This window comes from Pezoporus occidentalis, unplaced genomic scaffold (assembly GCF_034315485.1).
Source record: "Pezoporus occidentalis ecotype Australia unplaced genomic scaffold, CSIRO_AGI_Poc_V1 ctg145, whole genome shotgun sequence".
In the NCBI taxonomy this organism is placed as follows: domain Eukaryota; kingdom Metazoa; phylum Chordata; class Aves; order Psittaciformes; family Psittacidae; genus Pezoporus; species Pezoporus occidentalis.
This window is the reverse complement of record NW_026913263.1, coordinates 894,304-922,204: the sequence shown is the minus strand read 5'-3', so window position 1 is coordinate 922,204 and position 27,901 is coordinate 894,304. Positions and strand designations below refer to the sequence as shown.

At 46.6% G+C, this 27,901-nt stretch overlaps 2 protein-coding genes across 5 annotated transcripts in view; one reads left to right on the top strand and one right to left on the bottom strand.

The window, feature by feature from the left end:
• MAPKAPK3 (MAPK activated protein kinase 3) overlaps positions 1 to 27,901 on the top strand; it is a 114,077-nt gene that overhangs the window by 45,347 nt on the left and 40,829 nt on the right. For 3 of the 4 annotated variants that reach the window (XM_062610188.1, XM_062610189.1, XM_062610190.1), the window contains one exon: positions 20,090 to 20,440. In XM_062610188.1, coding sequence (XP_062466172.1) covers positions 20,216 to 20,440 — 225 coding nt within the window. In that variant the 5' untranslated portion in view covers positions 20,090 to 20,215. Of the gene's footprint in view, positions 1 to 18,776; positions 19,088 to 20,089; positions 20,441 to 27,901 lie in introns of those variants that run through there. The other variant, XM_062610187.1, reaches the window with a different exon arrangement.
• Positions 1,835 to 10,400, bottom strand: CISH (cytokine inducible SH2 containing protein). The gene is made up of 3 exons (XM_062610186.1): positions 9,693 to 10,400; positions 5,369 to 5,595; positions 1,835 to 4,850 (listed from the first exon to the last, which is right to left on the bottom strand). Exons 1-3 carry the CDS (start codon positions 9,737 to 9,739, stop codon positions 4,348 to 4,350), a joined length of 777 nt encoding a protein of 258 aa, XP_062466170.1. The 5' UTR covers positions 9,740 to 10,400; the 3' UTR covers positions 1,835 to 4,347.

Sequence of the window (27,901 nt, the reverse complement as noted above, 5' to 3'; positions counted from 1 at the left end):
GTGCCTGACAAGCTGCAGGGTATTTGTGCTGTGGCGGTGAGCCATGGCAGCATGGTTTCAGTCATGGACTGGGACTCCTATTCCCAATCCTGTCAGTCTGATTTTCATCCGCTCTCGGGGGGGGCTGCACATCCAAATGTCTGTCTGTAGTCAGAAACTGCAAAGCAGGAGAGAATCCAACCAAATCATATGCATGGGCTCAGCAAACTATGCAGGTGTCACGGGCAGAGGTGTGGCAGCTCTCCTTCAGTGATGATAAAGGTCAGTCTACAACTCCCCGCATGCTCCTGCTTCCGGAGATATGGAACTCTACTGTAAGAATCAGCTGAGCCTGCACGGAGGTTTAGCGTGGGAGCTTGCAGAACATGAGCCTGTTTGCTTTAACAAAATGTGCTGAAGATGCAGGAGTGGGAGTCGTTAAGATAACAGCGATGCAGTAAAGCCGCGTGTGACTGCAGTTATGTGTTGGCTTGACTCATGCCAATTGATTCTGCCTTCAGCCTGTAGAGAGGAGCAGCAGGGTTTCATGTGTGTAGCTGGGGGGAGAGTTTAGCCCAACTACATTAAGAAATCACTTAATAATGCATCAGAAGTGCTGCATCTTTCTTTGCAGTATTTTCCAGGGTTTTCGAAGTTCCCCTTCAAAGATGGATGCAGCTTTTCCTTCCTTTTGTCTTCGTTTTTGCACTGACTCTATTGTGTTTTGTTTGTACCCTGTCTAGCTTGCTTCCCGCGTTTCCCCTAAACCCAAGAGGGATGTGACTGTTTTTGTTTAACAACTGAAACTTGAGCAGATTATTCCATTGCCAACATGTCCTGGTTGGTGTGCAATGGAAATTACCCATAAGCTCACTTTGATGAGGTTGTGGAAACAATGTTCACTACTGAATGCCTGCCCCATGACTGGCATAGGAAGGACAGCACATGCTTTAGGAACACCTTAAAGCAGGTTTTTGAACTTTGAAGCCAGGGGATTCAGAAAGGGAGAATGACAGAGAGGAAGTAGTGGGAATGTTTTGGTTTTGTGAGCTTATTTTGGTGTTTCCAGTGGTTTAGAGCGTGCCATGATTTGCGTTGGGCAGGATGGGGGCACTGTGGCAGGAGCATCTCTCCTGGGAAGTGAGTGCAAAGGGGGCCCAGTGGAGTCATGGGCCAGGAGCAGGGTTGTCTCAGGGTATTCCCTGTGTTTTACAGAGGTGGGAGGGATGAGGTGGTCTCTGACACCATAGGGCAGATCCAGCTCCCAGTGGTTTTTCCAGCTGTGTGTCTGGTGCAGGAGGTGATGAGGAAGGGAAGGGGTGCTGAGCCGGACTGCATATATGAGGAGACTGGGGCCCAGCAGCAGCACATGGGGAAAAGCTGATGCTGTGTCTGCCACCCAAGGTATGGTCTGCCCCTTATGGCCTCGATTCTCAACCATGAGCAGAGTTGTAGGGCCAACTTGAAGCCTGCTCTGAACAAGTTGCCAAACTTCCAGTCACGTTCCTTTTCCCCTAGATTGTAGTGGTTTTCTGTGGCACACAGAAGCAAGGCCAAAACCATTGCTGTGTTTTGCTGCATCATTAAAGAATGTTCCTTCAACCCATACTAACTTGGGACTTGTGGTCTGCCGCTGCTCATCTGTGCGTGACAGAAACCAGGCCCACGCTGATGATGATGCTGGTGTTAACTCCCCCAGTACCTGAAGGGCTTTTCTTTTTGTTAAAGGTTTTTGTGTCTTGTTGAAACACACAAAAAAAAATGGTCAAGAGTTTGCCCAGTCTTTTTGGGCAGGATTCCTGTGAGTAGGAAATGAATCCGTCCATTTGGACGTTACCAAGACTTTTACATTGAGTGGCTTCAAAATATCTTTAAAATGTTTATTTAAAATCCAAGTCCAATGATTTTTAACAAACTGTCTCAAGATAGAAGAAACTGAGGTTTTGGAGTAACTGTATTGTTTATTCTTGGTATTGCAGTAGCACCTAGAGAACCCTATTGTGCTAGATGCGGAACAAACATACAACAGAGATGGTCCCTGCCCATGTGAGCTTACAGCCTTCAGCTCAGCCTCTGCATCGTCCTGCTGGGGGTGGAACAGGCAGTCATTCTCTTCACATGCTTCTCCCATTCTAGCTAGGCTCTCCTGGGGCAGTGTGGTCAAACCTGCAAGCTCAATTTCCTCCTTACCCCAACAGAGAACAGATTGAATAGGAGGCAAGTCTCAGAGCTGAACAACTCGCCCTTTCTCAAAATGATTGCTGTAGATACCAAGCCTGTGGCTGAGCCATGTGGGCTTCCTGAGATCACTGCTGCTCCTTCAAGAGCTGTGGTTCCCTTGTTCCCAGTGTCCTCAGGCAGACAGAGGTGTTAGGATAAAAGGAAGCCTTTTCAGTGGTTTATGGTTTATATCATTAAGAAACCAAACCAAAACACTTTCTTGTTGTCTCCTAAGTTTTCATTCTCATTTGGTACTTTCCCACGGTTACTGCCATATGGGGTAAGGGGGAAGGATGTAATAAAAAGCAAATCTGACATCACACATGCACGCTGTCAATCATCAAAGTATCAAAACCAAAGCTTACAAGAGCACAAACTTATATAAATGTGGTGAAAAAAAACAAGGACAGTGACTGAGCACATCAGGCCATCTTGTCCCTTTGGGCAGCTTTAAGATAGGATGAAAAAACTCCACCCATTTTTTGAGCTTGTCTCCTGGGTCACTATCCCATCCTTTTCCACCTCCTCTTCCAGCCCTCAGGTGTAGCTGGGGTTTGTCTATTCTAATTTACAGAGAGCCTCAGAGAGACAGTCCCATTGGTTCAAGCATGGTCAAGTTACAGGGTCTTAGAGGCAAAAGAAGCTGAAAAATAATTGCTACAGACCTTTTCTGTTCCCTTCTGTGCTCTCACTTGATGGTGTGGACTGGCTCCTACAGGCTAGGAAGGCGATGGGATCAAGCAAGTTAACAGGAGGGGGCAGCTCCTGTCTATGCTTAGTTTGGGGCAGACCCCATCTGCTGTTTGTCCCTCCTACCCACCAAAGAGCAAGGGAAAGCCATTGTGCTTCGTTTGCAGGGGTGTGAGAAGTAAACCCAAAGCAAAGAATCCAGTGAAGGATATCCAACATGCAGGTCAGAGAAAGGGAGAGGAGAGGTCTGGACCTAGGCAAACAGCAACGCTGAACTGTGATTTCCAGTGTGTGCTAGAGCCTTGCTCTGATTGAAGCTGCGTGCTTCCTGCATAATGCTGGCAGAGGCGGAGCAACTGCAGTCTGGCGTTGTGTTAGCAGAGGGGAAGGACAGCTCTTTCTGCTGAGGTGCTTCTAACTTGGAACCCCCCCCAAATAAATAAATAAATATCCTGAAGCTCTGTGTGTGTCACTGGTGCAGCTCAGCAGAGCTGTCTCTGAACCCCCCCACTTGCTTGCGAGGCAAGGGTAATGGCAGGAAACAGCACTTTCAAAACCCAAGCCACATGCAGAGTGCTCTGAAACCAGCCTGCAAATAAGAAAGTTGGGGGTCTGATTACTTGTGTCTAAATGTTTTGTCATAGACATGAGAAGATGGAAGGCAAAAAAAAATGGGATGAGTGCTCCCTGGCTCAAGCTCAGTATTGAGAATCTCTGCTAAGAGCTGTCAAGGAAGAAGGGCTTCCTTGGCAAAGTCTCTTGTCCACAACCTATGATGCAGAATGCATCTCTGGGAGCTACCAGTGTGCTTTGAGGTTATGATACCCAGTCCCTTGGAGCTAAGGAAGGGGAAATAAAAAGTACTCTTTACCTCTGCAGAGGTGGGTCTGAGTCCCACATATCCCAGAAGTCTGGGGGAACTTGAACGGACTCCTGTGACCTGTTACAGGGACAGGTTCAAACAGGTACTATTTGAATGCGAATCCAAATTCCCACAGATTTCTGGCTGTCATTTGGCTGGGGGACTTTCTTCTATCTGTAATTCCACAAAAGAAAAAGAAACAAAAATAATAAAGTAAAAGGTGCTTTTAAAATACTACGAGGAGAGAAACTGCCATGGAAATAAATAGTGAAAATAACAATGTTAACATTGCCGGTGTCACAGCAGCTCTGAAATTCAAGTAGTGTGACCATGCCTACAGCACTTTCTCACAGCCACTGTCGGCACGGCCTGAGGTTCAGAGCTCAGATTTGTGTCCCATTGTTCACTGAAACAACCAACTCCTCCCTGGTGCTGGAATGGATACAGAAAGAAAGGGAGAGGAAATATTGATGCAGTCTCTGCTGATAATCAGGTCTTTACTGTGCCCACCTGATGTCGTGCTTCAGCGGGACAAAGACACAAAGTTCTCTTATTTCTGTCCCTGTCTGTCATGCCTGAGGTGTAATGGCCATGCTTCAGAGTTGGAAAGGGTATTGCTTCAAATAGTCCCCCATCCGCCGGGGCAGAGGGAGCTGGTCCACGTCGGCTGTAGCCTTGTTAATCCGCAGCCGGCAGAGGTGCTGGAGACTGGGGATGTTGTCTTTGCGGCCGAGCGGCCGGATGAGTTTCAAGTGCACTGCAGCTGCTGCCATCTCTTTCTGCAGGGGAGGTAGAGGAGACGGAGGCGGGTAAGGAGCCTCGTTCTTGCTTTCTGTTGTGCAGGACATGACATAGTGCTGGATAAGACTGACCACATCTGGGAAGGCCAGGATGCGAGGTTTGGACAAGTAGTTGGAGTCTAGCCGGAACTTGCTGTCAGTGTATTCGATGCGCACGTTCGTGGGACCTCGGTTTGTCTTGACAGAGAGTGTGAACAGGTAGCTGGGGTGGGTGCTGTCCCGTACCAGGAAGGTGCCCTCAGGCATCTTTTGGAGATGCTGCTTAGCCTCACTGGCAGTGATAGATCCCCAGTACCAACCTGGAAAAGCATCCGAGAAAGAACTCGTTAGGCAAAGAATGTATTAAAGGACTGGCACTATACTTAGGGAAGCCTCGAAGCCAACTGAGCTCAGAACCTGGTAAGCAACCAAGCCCAGTTTCAGTAAGACCTTCAGAAATCGGCCATCTCTTAGTTCTTAGGGTTCTTAGAACCCTTCGTTCTAAGGGTTTCATACCTATGCTTGTCATTGCCATGCTGGGGCTGGGGATGAGGATGACTACTCTTGCCGCTATTGCAGTTTGCAGAGAAAGAGAGACTTTTTTTGCAATTCTCCATCTTGACTCAGTTATAAAGGACAAAGCTTTTGCTTACAGTGATAATAAATTACTTCAGGATACAAGTTTGCAGAGACTGAAAATACACTTGCTGCATCCACAAGCCAGCCATGGCTGTAACAGAGCCAGGTCCCTATCTGAAGTGGGATCACGAGATTGTTGCTGGAGCTCAGACTGCAGAGTTGGCGCCCTGCAGCCATGACTTTGTGAGCTGAACCTTACCAGACTCTCGAAGATAGGAGAAGGTTTTTGCAATACAGAGAAGGTCTTCTTCAGGGTCTCGGATCTGAGGTGGGTTGCTCTCTGGAACTGGGGCTGCAAAGGCAGGTGCAGACTCCTCCTGGAAGGCCATTACTGGGAGAGGCTGCATGATGGGCACTGGCAGTTCCACCACAAGGCCCCTGAGTGAGAGTCTCCTGATCTTTTCCTCCGCCAGCAAAGGATGAGGTCTGAAAGGAAGAGCATACTCTGCTATGTTTCCTTGCCTTGAAATAGGTTGCAGCGTCTGTTCAGTGCATGCTGCATACATGTTATGTTAAGCAGGTCCTCAATATGAGAATGTTTCAAACAGAGAGGAAAGGGGGAGAAAATTACACAGCTAAAGATGAGCCTTTAGAAAGAGGGAGAAAGAGTTGGCCTCTTCTGCCTTGTAAAAGGTGATCTATCTTGCAATTTAGGTTGATTTTAAACCTGGTATTTTTAGATGTTGCCTTTTAGTGTGTAGTTTCAGAGGCAGTAAAGTTCACAGCATCATTACAGCTTCACTTGCACCACGACAATGCTGGAACATTTCTTTTTGTGCCACTGGGTTTGTTAGTCATCTACTGTAATATAATTAGAAGGAGAATAGCTTCAGGTTTGTTCTACCTGATTCCTGCTTGGGGTGACCTGATCCTAAATGGGTCTGTTAGAAATCAGGGTGAGCTGATCTTGTAGTAGAATAATGGGAGTTCTTGTTTTAGCTAAGCCTGTGCACCACACAATCCCTAGTGTTCAACTGCATGGCAGATCTCAGTGCAACTGTAATCCCTGCAGGATTACAGCGGGGAGAGGTGCTGCCATGACTGGGCTGCTATGAATATTAATCCCTCTGTGGCCTAGAGAGAGTGGCAGTGTAGCCATCCAGAATGTAAGTGCAGTTTCATAAAACCTGGAGCTCTCATGGGCCATAGGTGCTCCTTCTCTGCAGCAGCAGGATTCCTAAAGGAAAGCAGAGCTCCAGGGTGAGGGCAGATGCTGGGGGCCAGGGAAGTCTTCACCCCCAGGCAAGCTCCTGAACAAAACTATTAGTTTGTCTTTTCTCCTAGGCTGTTTGCCTCTGTGTGCCCTGTACTGCTGCATGCCTGTGTTGTGTCACCCACATGCACTCACTTGCTTGAGACATTCTTTCAGATACTTAACATAAGATGGGTGAGTTTCCAGAGAGATTCAGAGTCCTCAATGTGAGACCATCACAGCACCACTGGAGCTGATGGTGATTGCAAAGGCAGCAGCCTCGTCCTCCCGTATCAGTGAGAAGTGGAAGGAGACTTCCCTTAAGCACTTCCCTTCTCATCTTTCTCCTTCTCTGTGCTTTATGTGAAGAGTGACACTTGAGGTACATACATAAATGTGTTGTCAACTGATGTGCACACTCCACCGTCCTGTGTATGGGTATTGCAGTACACAGCAAAGTCCCATTAGTATTTAGAAAAGAACATTCTTTTTTCCCTATGTCAAATCACGTTTCAGAAGCAGGATATCTACTTGACGTTCATAGTATTTGATGTTCATTGCTTAGTATCTCTTAATGGGTAGGAAGCCAAAGCTAATAAAAGTGATTTGATTGCTGGCCCTTCTCCAGGCACCCTTGATCGCATGGACTGTTCTTTTAGCGCCTTTCACAGAACCGTAGTTCTGAAGAGACTTTTCTACCTGGATATTGCTGTTGGGAAACCTCTGAGCTCTCTTTTAAGTCCCACCTGAGTTACATTTGTAGGTGTTGAGGCCTGCATTCTCAAAGGTATTTGGTTATCTCTATCTTAATGTCATGGTCTTTGCAAGTGTCTGGCTGCTTGCCTTCATGGAGGGAGGAGATTCCTGAGATTCTCCGCTTCCCCCCATTTTGAGCAGTAGAGGTCTATAAACCAGATCCTTCCCCGTACTGAACCTGATAGAACAGTTCGTGCTGTGCAAAGAGGGTCTGTTGGCAGAGCAGTCTCTGTCAGGTGTGTTCTGATGCCAACTGTTCACTGAGCTGAAAAGGACAGTGATCAATGTTAAGTAAAATCAGTCTTGCACTGCTCACTGCCCATTAGCTCCCCAGAGCTTGGACACTGCAGTCCAAATTCCAAACCTCTCTGTACTTATTTTCCTCTTTGGTTTTGAACAGGAAGAAAACTTTTCTTGTTTTCCTAGCATGGAACTACGTTTTAGATACACCTGCTTTTGAGAGGGCATTAGGAATTGGCGAAGAGACAGCAAAGTTACGCAGGGAAACATACGCCTGATTCCCTCTGGAAAGGTGTTCATTTCAAGGGCTGAGCCAGCTCACAGCTGAGTCCTCCGAAAGACATCAGCTGTGTGAATTTGTCAGTAGGTTTGTTTAATAGAGCCACTGTGGATCTCCGAAGCAGAGCTTGTGTGCTTGAGATGAGGTTTCCCACTGTGCTCCCTCATTCTGCCACTTGAAGCTGAAGGAGCCCAGACCCTGTGTAGTGGAACAGGGAGGGGGGATTGGAAATTCTCATAGACCGGGAGGCAACAGCGTCTTAAACAACTTTGTGTGTGGGTTGAAGACAGAGGAGCTGCTGCTGTGACCAAACAGAGCAGCTCCGAGCACAAGAAAGGGAGAGTAGAGGGATCAGTAACAGCAGACTGCAAGTTTTAACAGAGATACATTTGCAAGAGGGTTAAGAAGAGTTTTCTGGGATAAGGACATGTTGAAAAAGGTACTGGCATGAAAAGTCAGCCCTTTCATGGGGCACAGTAAGTACTTGAAAATAAGGAGCGCCTGTATGAAAGAAAGTAGAGGGGAGATGTGGAGGATCAGGACTGAGCAAAGTGTTGGTACAACAACTGCCATGCAGAAGAAAACAAATGTACAAAATACAGCACGTGTAGCTGGTAGCCTGTGTGGAATCTGCAGAGAAACAGCAAATGAACTGCCTTGTGCTTTGGCAATTAGGGTTTCTACAGGCCATGGAAAGCCAAGAAAGTTTAAGAGAATCAGGTATGTCTGATAGCGTTTAGTGTTAGCTTTGCAGTCCCTTTGCTGATAAGCTAAACTTTGTAACACAGTACAAATAGTACAAGAAAAAGTGTATTGAGCTGCTCTCCCTTCCATCAGCCACATCCCAAGACTCCCAAGGGAGCTCGGTCTGGATAGGAGAGAGAGAGCATGGAGCCAGGCTATATGAAATCCTATAGGATAGTGAAAACTGAGCAATAAGTTGTCATTAAAATAGACATTAAGAGGCAACCATCTACGTGTTGGGCTACATAACAAGTTCTTAGTGAGTGAAGGGAAACAGTAGCTCTGGAATGTTAACCCTGGAGAAAAGCTTCACATAAGGGTTTCACAAAGCCCAAGCTGAAACATGAATTCCCTTTGCCTATAGGGCTATGGGAACTGCAGTAGCAGACTGTAGATGCGGGTGAAAACAATCCCACTTGAGTAGTAGGAAAGTGTTGGTAAGCATGAGCTCTGCCTATCTGTGGAACAGATTTGGGGGGAAATAGCAGAAAAATCCCCATGCTTTAGTCATTTAAAGCACACAAGGCAAACGCGTTGCCTCTGCGGAAAACCCGCATAGGCAATGCTGACGCTACAGCTCTGGCTGAAACAAATGCTGACACCTTCCAAATAACACAGTGTGTGTAAAAATGCCGAGTGATCCCTGCAGGTCAAGTATTAACACGTGTTGATGACTTTAGCTGGTCACAGAGACACTGGAGTGCCAGCACACTGATACCGGAGAAGGGATGTGGTCGTTACCTGTTCTACTGACCAAAAGTGGTGTAACCATACATGTGCCCCCCCACACCTTTCATGCATGGGTAGGTCTCTATGTATGTACCTACATTTAATCTTCACTCATAAAAGCAATTGGAAAATGAAATTAATGAGTTTAACACAAATATTGACTTAGAAATCAGCAAAACCATCTGAATTGTGGGGAAGTTTTTCCCTGTAAGCAGTTTGCTGCTGCCGGGACATGAGAGAAAGCCCTACAGCCCTGGGTTGGTGGCCCCACTGGTGTTACACACGCCGCTGAACAACACACTCCAAGGTTTTCCTGATTTTTACTCCCCCCCCAGACTTTGAAAACCACGTAGCTTGGCAGCAGAGAGCAGGAATACTTCATGGTCCCATGATTTCAGCCGTGGAATGTAAAGAGTTGATACACAGGACACACAGAACTCAGCACTGAGCTAGTGTAAGCCATTACTGTTCCATTACAATCACACATGGCAACTCACACGAGCCGAAAAACTATCCCTGGGAATCTCACTAATTACAATTGTCAAACCACATCATTTAAAAGAAGGTTGCAGAGTCTCTTACCCCTGAACACAGAGGATCATGTCACTCCTGGACCAAGGGAAAAGCATTAAGTCTTCAAGGTGGTAGGAAATGCTTTCTCCTCTTCTCTCTTCTTGTCTCCTTTTTCTTTGCTTCCTTGCCGGAGCAAGCTAGTCCCAGCCTCTGGTTAGGGGCTCACAGTCAGAGAAGGCTGGAGAGCCCCAGCAAACGCCTTCCACTGAAGACACAGAAAAAGCCAAGCCGAAAGCGAATCGGGCTGTCCGAGAGAGGCTTCACAGCGCGTTCAGCAACTTCAGCCGGGAAGATGCGTTCCCTCTCGCTCTGTGCTTCAGAAAATGAAGTGTTCTTGTTCTGCTTTCCACAGAAAGACAACAACAAAAAAAAGTTTAAAAAATACCCAGAGAAAAGGGAAATTACATGTGTGTAAAGCGGAACTAATCTTCCTTCAGAGCAATCCGGGAGAAAAAAGCATCCAGAGCGCTCTGAAATAGCAATAAATAGGTAGCAATAAATAAGGGTGCAGGGGGAGGAGAGCGGGAGCGCAGCGCCCTGCGTTGGCCCTGTCTGCCCCAGTGGAGAGGCTCGGCGGGGAGAAAAAGAGAAGGAGCCTCCTGGCTAATCTTTTGTGTGCCCCTTTTAATCTGTTCCAGGAAGCGAGGGGTTCCTGGAATCGCATTGTGTTCACATCACGCTGCCGGTGTCAGCCACGCGGGAAGCGGAGGGAGGGGAAGCAGAGGGTATAAATAGCGGTGTCCGTAAGGGCCGCGGTGGGGCAGGGCAGGGCGGGCTGCGGCCGTGCGGGACCCGCACCGGGAGCGGGACCGGCGCCGCCGCGCGTGTTCGCGGAAACGCCTTTGATCCGTTTCCAAGAACTTTCCAGGAACGCGGGGCCGCCGCGGCGGGCTCTGCCAATGGGCGCCGCCGCCGCCGCCCGTCCGCCAATGAGCGCCGCCGCCGCCGCCCGCCCGCCAATGAGCGCCGCCGCTGTCTTCCCCGCCCGCCAATGGGCGGTGCCGCGCCTCCCGCCCACCGCATGCGCGGGAGCGCCGGGGTGGAGTGCGGTGGGGAGCGGCGGGTCCCGGCTCGGGCATCCGCTGTATGTGCGCGGCCGTCGGCACGCCGCGCTCCCCGCAGTCCCCTTGCTCACACGCGTTTGTTTTTACCCCTCCCATGCGGGTTAACGCGTTTGTGCTGTTTGTCATTTTGTTCTGCCGGTTTCAGCATCCTCCCGCACCCGCAGCGCCTCCCTGGGTCATGGGAACGTTTGCGCCGTTGGGTGCTGAGGGAGGTGGTGGCTGTGGGGCTGAGAGCAGGGTCTGAGCCCCCCCTCCGGTAAACAAGGGAGGTTGTCACACTGCGCACGGTGCTTTCATGCCTTGGTCATCCGGGAATCCCCTGTGGATTTGGATTTCAGACTCCTGGGAAAGGTTCGACCACCCCCACCAGTTTGTCCTGCGTTCATAAGTCATTGTCAAGTTAGAGCTGGGTAACCCAAGGGGAAGAATTTCAGTTGCTTATAGCCTTGTTGAGCCTCTCCAAATGCTTTATAACAGAAACGTGATTGTTCTTTCCCTGCCATGGGGTGCCACCTCTTCACATAGCAGGGAGCAGAGAGAGTGTGAGAGTGGAGTGCCTGTCACCTCCACTGAAGTAGATTGAATATTTAGAAATACTAGTCATTGTGCTGTTCAGAACCAAAGTGGATGGGGTGGGAACAGAGGGGAAGGTGATGGCAAGGATAAGTGTCAGAGGATGCTCTCACAGGCCAGACACGAGCCTGAGAGCGGGAAGCCTAAGTTCAGCTCCTTACTCAGCCTTTGGCTCCTGCTGTTTCCTTTAGCTGCTGTTTAGCCTTCTGCATGCTTCCATCTCTGTTCTTTACTACATCAGGGGCAGTGCTGTAACAAGCACTACTGCCAGTACCGAGCTGTACAAAGAGAGGGGCTGAGGGCCCTCTAAGAGCTGTCCAGTGGGATGGGAATGTCATCAAGCATGCCCCCCCCCCCCGACCAGTTTGTGTCTCAGCCTGAGGCTGACTTCAGCTCATGCTTCATCTGGATATGGGTAAATTCACAGGAGAGGTGAGGAGCTGGCAGAGGAATTTCAGTCCTCACCTGCCCTATGCAAGCACAACAGTCAAAAGATCGTTCAAAGGCGTAGTCCTGGCTCAGGGTTGCAGGGGGATGCCTGCATGGAGGTGCTCCTTCCTGTCTCAGTTCAGAGGGATTTAAAACCTTGTATTGGTGGTGCAGCAGCACAATGGATGTGAACAGAGCTATCTAGCCTAGAGAGTAGGAAGTGGGTGCTGCCTCCCGCAAGCTGTAGTTAACCTGCATGTTCAGGTGTTTCGTCCTCAGCCTTGGAGGAGACACAGAGATCTCAGCTGTTGTGTTTCTGAGGCAGGAGGACTGCAGCCCAGAGCAGCCATTGAGAAGGGAGCTTTACTTGCTTTTGTACTTAGAATTGGCTCCATCTAGTGATCTTCTGGAGAAGCCTTTGTGTGCGGGCTCTGTGCTGTGGGTGGAGTAGCCGTTTGTATGTCGGGAGCAAGAAACACAACGCTGACTTACAGCGGAAACATCGCATGGGAAGGGGGGCTCGGTCAGCAGTTCGGTATCTGTGCTCCGTGGAAGCAGTGTAGGTGTTCATACCAGTGCAGACCTTACGTTGCTCAGTATGCATTGCATTCCGATGCAGTGGCTTCCCCCTGCAGTCAATAGATCCATGCTGCTCTTCCCGCGAGTCCTGAAAGATGACCATTAAATTGAAGTAGCTGGTGGGTGTGAGTATTAATGTAAGGAGCTTTCATTTTCACTGGAAACTTTTCTAGGGGCCCAGCCCAAACCAGTATTCAGGCTAATGTCTGGGTTATTTTATCGACAGAATTAGTGATGGGGGTTAAGTCAGGAGCGTTCAGTAATACTTCATCACTCTGCCTAACCGTTTTGCCCCTCATTGGCATTCCTCACGCACTGGTAATGCCCTAAGTAGGAAACAGAACGGTGTGCCTGCTTTGCCCATGCCCCACTGTTAGTGCCATTGATTACCTGTGCACAGCCAATATAAATTGCTGCCATTTCAACAAATTGGTTGTTTAAACCCAGTTTATACTGGTCTAAATGGCTCTTCAGGGTTCAGTGTTGAAGAATTAGAAGACGGCAGAGGCAGTAACAAGAAATGCCGTTGAGTGATAGGCTTTATTGTGAAAGGCATCAAAGAAAGCCCAGGATAGAGTCAGGGAGGTAGGAAAATCCAGAAATCGAGAGCCAGGCAGTCCCTTCGGAAGTTCACCAACACAACAGCACCATCTACTGATGAATGTGTGTTTGAGAAGGCAGGCGGCCAGAGTCGCCTTCCCACTCCGGGCAGGTCACGCTGCTTCAGCTGCACGTTTCTGTAACCGTGTTAGAGTTGGTGAAGAAGAAAAATAACATCCAAAATCGTAACTCTCGAGAGTTGTCTCGAGGACTAGATTTGCCTTTCTTATAAGCTTGTATATGAAAGAGTGAAAGTTGCCCCTCTGGCTGCTGTGTGGCCATAAGCCATCTCTGACCCTCACCCGTGTGGTGATGTAAGGAGTAGCATGCGACCCAACACACATTACAGCAATAAGCATCTGTCCTTGTTTAGATGGACCATCTGGTTGCTGAGTAGGGCACAGCAATTTCTGTAATCAAGACACACGGGTGATGAACTTACTGGTGTGGTTTTGATTTCCTAGCCTGGTGTGGAGTAATGGACAGGTCTCCAGCGTGTGGGTGAGCTGTGCCATGGAGGCGGCCGCATCTGAGCTGGTTCCATGGGAAGTGTGGGACAGCAATGGGCTTCGTTTCAGACTACAGACACCTTGGTGTTCCTGTAAGGACCTCTCTGTATTCATTGTCCCTAGGCTTGCTGGCATGTGGTGGCCTAGAAGATGATTGCAGTCCCTAACAGATGCTTCTATGTTAGAGACTTTTCTGCCTGTATTAAATGGTGTGTTTCTGCAAAAACTGCATTCCTGAGAGGCCTGAAAGGCCACCCAGGACTATCAGACACTGTTGTCATACCACTAGCTGCAGGATATTTTTCAAATGAGAGATCAATTTCTTGTGTTCCACTGCAGCACAAAATTAAGCAGCATCTTCTGTAGATAGATTGGAAAACTTCTGATCTTTTGATTTATGATACTTTTATGAAAACCCCTGCCGTTTTATTTTTCTCTCTCTCTGCTGAAATGGAAATGTCCAACCCCCTCAGGAAATGCCTGACTCCCTCTGTACATAAGCCTTGTCCCAGAGCTCCTTCTGTTCTGGGGTCCCTGAGCAGCAACTCTTAGTAGAGGAGCAGGGATTGGAGCCTCCCAAAACATTTGTGATAAGCAAGACAAGGTATCTGCAATAAGTTGTCTGAGTCCAGGATTATAAAAGCAACTGTTCTAGCCTCACCTGTATTTCTGTGGAAAAATGCCTGGTGAGTATGTGGGGATTACAGGGAGGAAGTGATCTTGAGGAACTGAGGTATCAGGACATGCTCTCCAGATAGTGAGACTGATGCTCTTGAGACTTCCCTTTCCTCCACTGGCAGCTGGTTCATAGCCACAATTTGTAATTCCTCCTAGAAACCATGTTATAATCCCAGGTCAGGGCAGAGGATTTGGGAATAAAAAAGAGGTAGTTCTAGTTTGGTGATCACAAAGCATGACGTAAACATCACTGCCTATGAAAGAACTTTATAAGCTGGTGTTACCTCAGCTGTGGAGAGAAAAGAGGTTGCTCTGTTTGCTGTTGAGCTTTCCCAGTTGTTTGCATGATAGAAACTGTTTCAATTTGTGGCCTGCTGTTGAGCTTTTCTCTCTCCCCCCCCCCCCCCTTCTTTCTTGACTTTATAAGTCTGAGGCAGACATCTCCAGAGCAGAACTGCAAGGCAGGAGAAAAACATGTACATAGTCTCTCTTAAGACCACCGTGTACATGACAGACTACACTGAAGATCCTACAAGAAGCTTTTCTTCTCCCTCATATCACAATATTGTTCTGTAAAGCTGCCCTTCCTTTCTTTTAGTGTCACAGACGCAGTCTGAAGAACTTCCTGAGAGATTTAATAAGCTTTGTCTGACTGCAGCCTCCCAGTCAGACAAAGCTGTGTCCTCACTTTAACCTGACAATACAAAGGACTTTCTCTTTGGTGACATCTATATAACACATCCCAGAGAGTGGATTTCTCATAACGCCAGAAAAATATAAATAGCTATTACTCAGAGAAAGGATGTTTCAGAAAAACAAGTCACAATATTTTCAGCTGATGGTGATAATTTGTTATTATAGCTGATATTGATCTCCACAAGACACTGCTATCAAAGGACTGACCTCATGCAAATCAGTTCTGTATGTAAACTTAGGTAACTGTAGCTTTCCAGTATTACTTTTCCAAAATAGGCTATCCCTTAAAGAATTTGATGACATCAGCTTTCTTAGCTCTCCAGATGACAGCAAACTCAGATATTTCATTTCATTTTTGCTAAGAAACATGATATTTGAAAGTCTGAAATGTCTCTGAAACCAGATATTGCTGTTGTTGAATTGCTACAGCATGTTCAAAAGGCAGTGACAATAGCCAGTGGGATAGCCAAAATTAACCTGCTGTATTTCAACAGTAGTGCTTTCTGTGTGTAAACCAAGTATCTGTGATTTCCAGTACATTATAAGCTTGGACAGGGGAGATTTAGATTCAATATAAGGAAGTTCTTTACTGTGAGGGTGCTGAGGCACTGGCTCAGGTTGCCCAAAGATGTTGTGGCTGCCCCATCCCTGGCAGTGTTCCAGGCCAGGTTGGACAGGGCTTGGAGCAACCTGCTCTAGTGGAAGATGTCCCTGCCCATGGCAGGGGGTTGGAACTGAATGAGCTTTAAGGTCTTTGCCACCCCAAACCAGTCTTTGATTCAATGAAGTAAGGAATAAAGTGCTGGCTGTAGTACAATGCTGCACTTGATTAACACACTAGTTTAGGGAAAAGGGGCTGCTTCCTCAAATCTTGTTCCAAGATTAGGGTCTTATTGTTTGGTTATTTTCTCCTATGAGCTACTCTTCTAGTTTGGGGCAAGGCAGGCACAGCTGAGCTACTAAATTCACTCTTGAAATAAGTTATTTTGTGTTGTTGCTGGTGGGAATTTTTGGTAAAACCAGGATTAATATTTAATTTTCCGGTTTAAGGATTTTTGTGACTTTTGACACAGTGGGCTGTTACCCTGTAATAGTACTGTGCTTGAGTTCTTTTAAGCTTCAAAAAGCAAACATCGGTGAATAAATAAAAAGCCTCTTTTCAATGAAAAAATTCCCCTGGCTCAGTCAGCTGCAGTGGGCCTGTCAGCATGGCCTCCATCAGTATGTCCAAAGGATGCTAACACAGCTTAACCTGCCACAAGCACGAGAGAAGCTGCAGGATTCACGGGTGTAAGTTTTTGATCTTATGAGATGTAATTCCTGGGGAGATGTAAAGGTGGCATTTAAAGCAGACATTGTGGGCAACGCTCGAGGAGCCAGACCAGGGGGCAGCTGCGGCCACTTTGCTTGCCTTTAGGATGCCAGAGGTGTTGGGGTGAAGTGGTTAACCCAGACGTTAACTCTAAGCTGTGTGCCTGGACCCAGAACGCTTGGCCCTTCCCAGGGCTTGTTAGGAATTATAACACTTTAAGCAGCTCAAGAGTAGGACATTGCACAAAGGAATGTTCTCGGCTCTGTGCAAACTGCGCGTGGATTGCAAAGGCCAGGATTTGTGAGTGTGGGAACTTCAGAGCAGGTACCTGGCACAGGTCTGCGGGTCCAGTCCCCTAAGATGCCACACCAGGTCACTGTAGCAGTCATTTCACTGGTGCAGCACCCAAACCGGGCTGCCTTGGGGCTGCCCAGCATAGAGTAACTCTGAATAGCCAGTATCAGCTGAGCATGAGCAGGGGAGATGTCCGGTGGCAGAGATTCTGAAGTTAGCACAAGAGCAGGGGATGGTTTTGGCTGTTACAGTATCAGGTTGCATCTTGTCACTTGTGAAAACACTCTGTTAAAAAGACTTTTGATATTGAGAAAAACTGTCAGTCAGCAGTTTTAGAGGTTTTCTGCACATATTTGTGTTTTGCCTGGGGTAGAGGTATGTCTTGTGCTTGGACAGCCTATCCAAGACAAAAAATGCACACAGAAAGCAAGGGAATATATTTGCTCTTTGTTCCTCAGCTGTGGTTATCCTGGTGTACAGTGAGGCTGTTTGATCCTTGGGCTGGTGCTGGGAAGGCTTTTTCAGAGTTTATGGTGGGTGAAATTAGCAGAGGGTTGCTGTAAGGCCTTATTAACCATGATTCACACTGGAATTTTAAGGTCTTTGCCCTGATTAAATTATTACTGGTTCCTGGTAAAACAGTGAACTTTGTTAAGAGCATATACAGACAATACTGAGCAGTGTACCCAAACAAGCACAGCTTTCAGTAAGGTACTGTTTCCAGCAGTGACTTGAAAAATGTGTTTTGTATCCTACCAGTTGAACTCTTCTGAGTGGGAGACTGTTTGTAACGGAGACACGTAGAACCAAGTATCTTCACATGGAAGAATCCTGCCTTTATTCCCTCATCTTTCCTCCTTTCTTTCTAGGCAAAGCTAATTTTGTAGGAACTCATTCTTGTAATAGTTAGAGTCATAATTTCTTAATGAAATTCCTTGCTTCTGACACACTCTGTAAAAAATAGCAACCCCTTGGGTAGACATGTGTTTGGAATTTTTCTCAGTGTTTAATATTTCCCAGAATAGGACCATGAATTACCTTCTGCTAAACTCCAGTGTGCTGGTCATTGTAACTTCTGCTTGCTTTGGTCAGCCATAGACTTCTGCGTAAGAGTTAGAGGGGAAGATCAGAAGTGGGGTGGGCATGGGACCTTACACATCAGTGTGAGTATTTCTCAAATTATAGAATACAGAAGAGATCTGGGAGATTGAGAAGTTTTCCCAGTGACTGAGAGCTGGCTACAGGACTATAGTTACCTCCTGCAAAGAGAAGGGAATTACCTTCCAGGACAAATAAACCAGCCGGTACAGACAGAAGCCGTGGGAAGGGAAATAAGAGCAAGCTGCTGACTGCAGAACAGTGCTACTGAAGGTTTGCAGCCTGGGAGCTTACAGTTACGTATACATTTCCCTGAGATGTCACAGTGGGAGGTGGTGCAAAGCCTAAGAAGGCTGGAAGCCAAACCTGAGAAGGAAAGGCTGGAAATAGCTGGTTTCCTCTGGGATTTGATTAGCCCAGAATAGGTGAACAGAAGTAGGGGACCAGGCTCTTCAGTAGCTGAACTGCTGAACGCCTGGGAGGGAAACCTGAGGCAGAATAGCGGTAGCATCCTATCACGTGGCAATATGCTGCAGATCTGCATCCTGCTAAGTTGAACTAGTTTTTATTCCTTGGAGAAAGGACTCATTAGCCCTTTTAATTATTTCCCTAACCGTCAGAACTCCAGATGCCGTTATGTTATGTAAAACGACGAATGTATTTTTAACTTGTAAAGCATGTGAACTTTAAGCTCTATCCAGTGATACAAACACAGCTCCATTTCAACACATGACTCATCTTCACATGGAGGAAAAACTCAGCGCTTCACATCCCTGTAACTGCACCCTGTGCACCAGTGAGGAGCGACAGTTGCTGTGGGAACCATCACTTTCAATATCCTGACTGTGCATACAGAAGCTCCCAAGGAATACCGACTGCTTATTTGGCAGAAAAGGTCGCCTTTAATAACAGCACCGGTTGTTTCGGTAGCCACAGCGCATGAAGGATCATAGTGTGTCCAGTATCGACTCTCTGGGCTTTGCTCCATAGCAACAGCCTCACCGTTTGACACAGGTTTCAGAGGGAACGTGTCGGCCCTTTCCCGTTCCTAAAAGGATGGCGCGGGGACGGGGCCGGCGCTGCTCCCGACCTGGCCTGGCCTTGCCTTGCCTGGCGTCGCCTCCCTCCCTGTCACCGCGCGGGCGCGCTGCGGCACAAACTCGGGGCCGCCGAGGCAGCTCCGTCCCCGGCCGCTTCCCCCGGTAAATGAGCGACGTGGCCGGTGCCTTAAAACCACCACGTTCCCCACCACCCGCTCGTCCGTCCCCGGGCACCGCCCGTCCTGCCCCACGCAGCCGCGGGGACGAGGCAGCTCCGCCCGGGGCCTCGCGCTCCCCCCGCCTCAGCCCACCGGGGCCCGGCCCGGCCCGGCCCGAACCCGAGGGAGCCGCCGGCTTCCCTCGGGATGGGACCGATCCTGCCGGGGCCCCGCCGCAGGCAGGCTCCCCTTAGCGCAGGGGGGAGGCGGCGCGCACCTGCCCAGGGCGCCGGGGCGGGCCCAGGCAAACCCCGCCCTCCGGGACTCCGCACCGGGAAGCCTCGGCTGGGGCCGCGCCGCGCCGCCACAGGCAGGTAACCGTGCTCCGGCGGGCCCAGCGCTGGGGCCCCCCTGTTACCACCCCGGCCGTCCCCCTCCGCCGCCTCCCCCCTGCGCGCCGCGGGGCCCGCCTCGCCTCGCCTCGCCTCGCCTCACCTCACCTCAGGGTTTCCCGCCCTCCTCTGCCGCGCCAAGAGGGGGCTGAGGGAGCCGCCTCGCTGGAGTTGCTGCTCCCCGGTCCGGGGCTGCGGTGTGCGGGGCGGGCCTCGGGCCCCTCGGCGTGAGCAGCGGCCTCGGGCTCCCCGTGCTGCCTCGCCTGCTCGTGGTTCAGCCCTCTTATCGGGGCTCGGAGGCCCTGGCAGCGGTTCCTCCCCCGGGGCTGCAGTCCGGAGAGGTCAGGGCCTGCTGGTCCCCAGCGGTGTCCGGCAGCTCCTCGCCTCTGGGAGCCATGCCGCTCTATTTCCACATACCCGAGTTCCTTGGGTGGTTTGATGGTCCCGTCAGTAATGCAGCACCTGCCCCGCGCTCTATGGAGCGGGGAGATTTGGTAAGTGCTGGCCCAGCATCAGGCCTGATACCTGTCCAGGCAGTGCCCTTCTTGGGTTTAACCCAGGTATTTGTGGTTCTCTTGTGTAACTCGGATGAGGCAGGGGACTGTTGTGGAGGTTTCTCCCTAAAATGCTGAGGCAACAAGTTGTTGGTGCAGGTTTATAAGTTCGTTGAATCAGAGGTTATCTCTGTTGTGTTATACAGAGCTTAGCTGAGACCTTAGTTCACCACTCAGCACAGACACTTGTTGCTGTAAAAGAAGTAATGTATAACTTCAGACTGAGATACATATACATGTGTGTGTGAGTATTGGAATGAGGGTGACTGGTCTGTAAAACTAAACCAAGTATGCTTTCCTGAGGTGAACCTCCATTTCTGGTCTCTCTAGAGCCTGGTCATCTTGTTAAGAGAGGGAGAGAGAAAAGCAGTTGGGTGCAAGAATGATCAGTTGACATCAGTTGCTAATACCCATTTACATTTTCACTCAGGACTAAATGGCCAGCAGATGGACTGTTTGAAGCACTTGGTTTGACCAGCTGAGAGGAGGGACTTTGCTGAGGATACCCTACAGGGAATCTGTTGGGTATCGCTGCCATCTCAGACTCTTCCCTGATATGGAACAAAGTGAAGGTGAACAGGAATCGCAGCCAGAGAGTCACGTGGATAGCAAGAGCAGCGTGAAAGCCTTGCCTGGAGGAGAGGCCCATGTCAAGCTAGAGATAAAGAAACATGCAGTTACAGATGACTACAAACTCTCCAAACGGGTGCTAGGGTTAGGAATCAATGGCAAGGTACTGGAGTGTTTCAACAAGGAGACAGGCCAGAAATGTGCTTTGAAGGTATGTAGGCTTTTTCTTTATTTCTTTATTTCCAGTTTGGAGGCCAGAGTTCATTCCCAAGGCCCTGTAAAAGCTACTTGTTCTGTTGCTTCCTTTTCACAGAGCGCTGCTTGAAGGATTTGACCATGTGGAGACGTTTGCCATTACTTATAGGGCTGTAATGCATACTTGAGTCTTTTCCAGAATTTTCTGTGTGAGTTTCCAGAAGAATGTTATCAGCTGTGAATTTCTCGTGTTCATATTTATGAGACAAAAAAAGCGGAGGAGAGAGCAGTGTCGTGTGTTCTGTGAGAAAACTTGCTACATTTTGAATGAACATATTATGCAATACTTGGGAAGGAAACTATTTTGGATCTTGTGCAATGAAATAGCCCTAAATGGGGAAGTGTTTAAATGCTCATTTGTCTTCAGGCTTTCCTCCCTTTGAAGACTTTTCTTAAGGGGCATTTCTAGTTGTTTACTTGCTTATTCTCCTCTTTATTATTGTGATCCCTTTGCAGAAGGCTATTACCTGGCAAAGCACTGATTACACCAATATGCCAAGGAAGTTTAGTAGATATCTATGGTGATAAGTGCCACTTAAATAAATGGGGCAATAACCATTCTGTAGAGAACATAAAGCTTACCTGCCTTTTGCTCTGTGGCTTTTAAATTTGAAGACTTCTCTGATGCCTTTAAACCATATCATTAGGAAAAAAGCAGCCCAGTTGTGGACCAGAGTGGTTCTGTATGGTGAGACTAAAAAACAGCTGAAGTAATTGTCATGGGAATTCCTAAAGAAAGCTACCAAGTCCTTGCTGGTGTTAACCTGATTAATTGGGATGTTTAGAAGGCTTTTGGATACCCTTCATTTTGTTAAACCTCACAGTCCATGCTTGCTGACAGCAGAACAAATCTGTTAGTGGTCACCTAAGAGGTCTGTCAGGGTCTGGGTAGAGTCTTATCTTTACTAAGCTACGACTATCCCCAGCAAAGCCCTTGAACTGTGATGGAGCAAACTGGAAATACCTGGTAGCTTTGTGTATTGAATAGGTTTTTAACAGAGAACTAGGAAAGCTTATAATATGGTAACATGCTGATTAATTCACGTGTTTCCAGCACTCGTTTTCTTTATGACACTGGTTTTTGTATTGGCATCACGTAGCTGACTCAGTTTGTCATGGGGATACTGGAGGTTTTGGTAAACAGACTGGAACCACTGGGGTTTTACGCCTGCTTGGGGGAATGTCAGGTTTTTACAACTCTGAGGTAATCCGTTAATCAGATCTGTCTGAAGTGCTATCAACATTAATTTCTCTACTTGGCATACTGTGATGAAGGATAATAGCTAATACTGAAGCCATTCTCCTGTTTTGAAGAGTTCAGTGGGTTTGTTGCTAATTATAGACCATTCATACTTCAAAAGTTTTACAGTCATAAGGGCTGGAAGCATTTTAAAATGGAGTTGCTTCTCCAGAGCACAATCCAGTGGTAACAAGTGTGTTCCGGAGCAAATTCTGTAACTCTGAGATCAAATAGGAAATAAATCCCTATGGATGGTAGCATCTACTTAATTAGTCTCTTAGAGTTGGGTGGGGAGGATAAGAGGACTAATGTTGCTGTGCCCTGAGAGTGTCCTATGCCTGGTGGAGAGGAGGAACCTACAGCAGATCCTCTTAATACTAGCTTCTGTTCAGCATTGGTTGAGTTGGCTGGCTCTTCTCAGAACTTTTAATATATATAAAGGACCAAAGTACCCCCCTGTTCGCAAACTGGAGTTTTGTTAGGAGTGGTGAATGTATCACTAAATTGTTATGTATATGTGTTTGTCATCTTCACCGGTCCAGCTCTGGAATGTCTGCACTTTTCTTCTGAAAGGGACAGAAATGCTGAGATTTTGTGAGTTCTTGAAGGAGTTTAAATGGCAGATAATAGTTTGCTGCTTGCATGTATGTGTTTCTCATCATTATGCGTTCAAGATCTGAATAAAAAGTTAAATATGCAATTAAGTAAAACTGCCAGCAGCCCAGAGAGAATCCACTATTCTCTCCAAAGATGGTCTAATGAGAAGATTACCCAACAAGGAAGGATAAAAACTGTGCTTGGTTAATTGGCAAGAATAGAAAGATCTTTTCCTAGCCCTGGAGATATTTGCAGGGATGAGAATATTCAGAGGAATTTTTTCTGCTATTTCTTGTAAAACCTGAACTGTGCCACACAGATCCCAGACCTGCTCCAGATGAGATCTCAGAGCAAACCATCCAGTCAAACCTGCTCCAGATGAGATTTCAGAGCAAATCATCCAGCCAAAACAGTTATGGAAGAGGGACAAGAAAATTAGGAATGTTGATAAACGGCCTCAGTGCAGAATCCTCTGTGGAGGGACAGTAGGGCCTTGGCATTTCTGCCTTGCCACTGCTCATACTTCCTAGGTGTAATTGCAGGGTTGTCGTTAACTTACAGGAGTAGAAAGTGGAGGCTGATGAAGCTGTCGCAGGAAGAAAACAGCTGGCATGACAGGTAAAGAGAAAAAGGGGATGCTGGATGGAATTTTATTCTCTGAAGGCTGCTTGTGCAGAAACTGTTGATATCTATGTATATTTGTGGGCAAATACTTCAGGCATGAGCGTGCTCACTGTAACCTACTCCTGGGAAAGGAAAAACATCACTCCTGCTGCTGAAGATAAAGCATAATAGTTTGTTCCCCTTCACACCACACTTGTCCATTAAAGCAGCTTCTGACTTGGCAGATGGCATTGCTTTCTGCCTGCAGGTTTTCTTTTATATGGGAACAAACACAACACAGCCAGGATCTGGATGGAAATTACTCAATGGAAGGAATTTTAACTGAGGTACTTGAGAGGAAAGAGCTCCAACAGGCAGAAACATTCATCCCCAGAGCCAGGTGTCAGTCAAGCACTACATACTGGAATTGGGAGGTCCCTGTTGTCTTCTTTAGCCTGTGTCCATAATTGGACCTAGTTAGAATGTCACTAATCATTTTAGAGTGGGAAAATACAAGACATCCTCTCAGAGTTACTGCAGGGTTTTGTCATTCCCCCGCCCGCCAAAAGTATTACATGGCTCGGTTTACTCTGCTTGGCATTGTGATTTGCCACACGCATTTCCAGTGTGCTTTCAGCTTTGTTTCCTTAGATTGAAATGCCACACGCATTGCTGTCCTGCTCCAGAAAATCTCATCTGGGTGCTCACTTAGATTCATAATGGCATTTTGTGAGAGCATGAGGATTCAGAAAAGTAGCAGCATAAACAAAACTGCTGTGCAGGGCTGGCCTTCTAGAAGGCAGCTATGTGTTGGTCTCTCTTTCTCTTACAAATAGAAAACCTTCTCAGAGCTCTCCCCATAGTTGATCCAGAAATAGCAGTCAAGTGAAGTCTAGTCACACTTCTAATTTTATCTCTTCTTTGCCAGCCTGCCCCCTTCTGTTCACTTTACCTTTTGGGGCTAAAATTTAACCTCCACTCCTTTAACACTCTGATCTGCTTGAGTGTTCTCTGCTGCTCTTCACACTTCTCCCTGTTTTTAGGGAGAGGAGGAGACCAAAATAGCTGACTACCTGTGAGGATAAATGTGAACTCTTGGGATTTGCCTCCCATTAAAGAAACCCTAACCTACACTTTCTTGTTCTTTCTTTCTTTTTCCTTTACTTTTTATTTTTGGCACAAATTCCTGCTATGTGGTGTCAAAATAATATTTCAATGACCTACTTCATTTCTGTGAAAGATGATAGAAATAACTCAGAGTGGGATTGAGGAAAGAGAGATAGTGTTCTGCAGGGGTATAGGGACTTCTCTGCATCTGTAGCTTGAGGACTTTGGTGAATGGTTCAGAATGTCAAAATAGTGTTAAGTGTCATTATTCACCTGCAATAAACAGATGTTGCTTCTTCCCAGGAGAAGAAAAGGAAGGACAATTTGGGCATAGCAGCAAAACAAAGACCCTTGGAACTTCAGGAGACCAGAGTACACTGGTTATGAGCATATTGGTACTTTTGGTATGGAAACTCTCCTGAATAACAGTGTAGCGGTTGTGAAGTACTTCTCCCCTAAGCCCTGTGCCTGTACTGCAGCTGCCTTCCAGGCATCTGAGACTTCTAGCTTGAGGTGGAGTATATATGAATGGACCTGCTAGTTCATGGAACTGCAGAATCATTTAGGTTGGAAAAGACCTTTAAGACCACGAAGTCCAACCGTTAGCCCAGCACTGCCAAACCCACTACAAAACCATGTCCTTAAGTGAACATCTACACATAGGCCTTATCCTGTAGAACAAGCAGTGAGTTGAGCAATGACCTGCCTCATGGAAAATGTCCTGTGCTGCTAAGTGCCAACAGTACAGTGTATGTGACTGCTGATTTGAAGACAAATAGGTGAAGCCCAAATGTTAAGTAAAGCAAAAAGCAAACACAAAAATTAGTAGGCTCTTTGCCTTTTAGATTTAACATTAGTGAATTTGATTGAACATTTGATGAATGATACAAATTCTGATCATGGAGTAGGAGGCTCTACTGTTATTCATAAGAGTATTAGCATAGCTTTGTGATTAGAAGGAAGGGAAACAGGTAATGGAGAAAGAAATTTTGCAGAAAGAAGTCCTGAAATGACTTGGAAGGCACACAGAGGATTATATAGAGAATGTTGTTCTGCTTTCCAAAGTGGAATAACTGTGAAGAAAGGCAGTCATTCTGCATCACCTCAATTTCATTTAGTCTAGAGCTACATTTCTGCATTTCACTCAACTTTAATGTTTCTGGTTGCATTAAGTAATACTACATCACATAAGCTAATTACTGGATAGTCTGTTTTCAGTTAGTATACCCTGAAGTCAGGTCATGGTTGCTCACAACTAGAAGACTGTACAGGTTGAAGTATTTGTTTTGTACGTTACTTAAATAGCTGTTACTTGTAAAATACCCTGTTTATTGCCTGAAATAAGATGATGTTTAAGGAAAACAAGGAAGCAATGGAGAACACAATGCATACAGTGAAAACAAAGTTATTTTAGGCTGATGATTGATTGTAGAATAGGAAATTTTAACAGTCTTCTTAGGTGCTATAGAGGGCATTTTTAGAAGAGAAAAATATTATGCCAGATTAGGAATGAAACATTTCAGCTTCTTTAGAATTAGGAGGAATATGTTGTACTAAGCTGGAACTGTGGTGGGAACTCAGGGGACACAAGTGTTGGTTAGGTTTTGTGCTGGATGAAGGAGCTCTTGCTTTAGTGGAGCGACTGTATGTTTCTGGAGGAAATGAGCACTTTCTAGTGAAGTATTCTGTAGTTTCCTTTTACCTACTGTGTTTCCTGTAGCCTATTTATACTGGTTTATCTAATGCTACAGGGCATTCATGTCAGTAATGCAGCTGAGTATGAGTAATAAACTCCAGGAGCTGTGTATTGTAGATCAAAGCCAGATACGGTGTAGAATGAATATGAGTTCAGAAAAGTTCTAGCTAAATGGCAGCCCTGAGGCTGGAGGAGTACCTGAAATATGGATAGCATGAGACTGGTCCTTGAATTTTATCCTTCAGTGCCAATCTTGGTAAGTATTACGTAAATATGCATAAAACACCTAAAATAACATCCAGTCGATTAAAAAGTGGGTCGTTTCTACTGCTACAAGAGTTGCTTTTTAAACCAGTGAGTCATTCAAGACCTGAGGCTTTGAGCACTTTGTATGTGTTTGGACCAGAATGGCACCTTCCAGAGTGTCAGCTAGACCAGTTAACTTAAAAAACGTGGACTTTATCAGTTTACTTTGTAGCTCTGATATTCTTGACTGGTCTTCTTATTTGAAATAGAGCAAATAAATAATAATAAGATAAAAAGAAGACAGGCTTGGTCTGATATAATAAAACCATGTGGAGTAAATTCTTACAAGGTTCAGTGGCACTTCATGAAGCCTAAAAAGTGCAAGCAGAAAGACAAATGTTATAAAGCAATAAGACATCTTGGAAAAAAAAAAACAAACCCCAAACTATGTTGATGCTGCTTTGCACCTTCTGTGTTCTCTTGCAGTCTATGAGCAAGCTGGCACAAGTTGTACCCTGACTTGTGTAGCAGCAAAGCTTGGGAAGATCAAGGTGTGTTGTCCTGCCTTCAGTTGCAAAGATCTGAGAAAGTATTCTAGATATGTGCCTTATTTCAACTGCGAAGTTGCTAAAGGGAGAGCGTACATGTGTGTTGGTCAGACTGGACTAATGAAGTGACATCCTCTCTCTGGACTAGAAGAGCCCTTCTCTTTGTCTTTCCCTCCTCCCCTTAGAATCTAAATCCCCCTATTCCATTTAATTTAAGTAAAACCTTGCTGATTCATGCTAGCTGGGAGACTTCTTACAGATAACTAGATTTTGCAAATCAGCTTTAGTGGAAGGGAACAATAATTTAAAGCGTTTTAAAGTTCATTTACAAGACAAGTGTACTTCAGCCTCATTGACTTACAGTGATACCATCTAAAGAGATGGCCGGACTGGAAAAAACTCACAGCAACTTTCCAAATTTTGGGGGAACTGGGGCCACAACAGAACATCATGGCTCACACACAGCTTTCTTTTCCTTAGTATATTTTTCTCTGTCTGTGGCAGCAGCCTGGTCTGAGAATAAATGACTTCTCATGATATCTTGCTGCCAGTTAAGTCTCAACAGAATAAAGAGATTATCTTCATGCTGTGATAAATTCATGCATAGAGAAGGAAGACGTCACTGTCATTGGGAGGAAGAGCCAGTGTGAATTCAAGTAAGTTAATAGATGTATCTCTTGCACATAAAGACCGTTTTGTTTTAACGGTATCTAGTGATTATTTCCTTTCTAAACAACAACAGCAACAACAAAAAAGATGCAATCATTGATTTATTTAATTATTATTTAATTATGTGCTACATTTTGGTATTTGCTTGACCCTGAGAAAGTTCCCATTTCTCGTATGGTGTGCATGTTTTCTTGTTAGAGTTTTTCCATGTTAAATATATCTTTAGAACACCAGACTATAGGATCATGTGTAATACTGTAATAGCAAAAGTACAGCTGTCTGCATAGCTCCCCTCATTGCTTTGGGTACAGTGAAGTTCTGTGAAGGATTTGTGTTGTGGCTGTTACGCTGTGAGAAGACATGGCCCCCGTTCATGGAAAGGGAGGTGGCAGAGATATGGCCAGTGTTGTAGATGACCTGTTTGCTTCATTGGAAAGCCATGAGAATGCCTTTCCATCATTATCGGTGAAAGCTGGTGGTGCAGTCTGTCTGGATTAGAGTGTATAAACTGTGTGGATTGTGGTATTTTACACAGACTTCCTAAGTACTTAAGATGATTCAAAGCTCCGTAAATGAGATTAAGCTGTAACACTCCAGCATTTTAATACCTCAGGAGTGAAGGGGGAGAGAATTCTCCTTCAGCATGTCAATCACGCATGGCCCACTAGTTCCTGAAGCTTTGTAGTAGATGGCATTTTGTACTGAGGCTTT

Coding starts and splice junctions, on each gene's coding strand:
- CISH (XM_062610186.1), bottom strand. CDS start 9,739: ATGCTTTTCCCTTGGTCCAGGAGTGACATGATCCTCTGTGTTCAGGG. Junction 5,596..9,692: donor ATGATCCTCTGTGTTCAGGG/GTAAGAGACTCT, acceptor TCTTCCTTTCAG/ACCTCATCCTTTGCTGGCGG. Junction 4,851..5,368: donor CTCCTATCTTCGAGAGTCTG/GTAAGGTTCAGC, acceptor ATGCTTTTCCAG/GTTGGTACTGGGGATCTATC.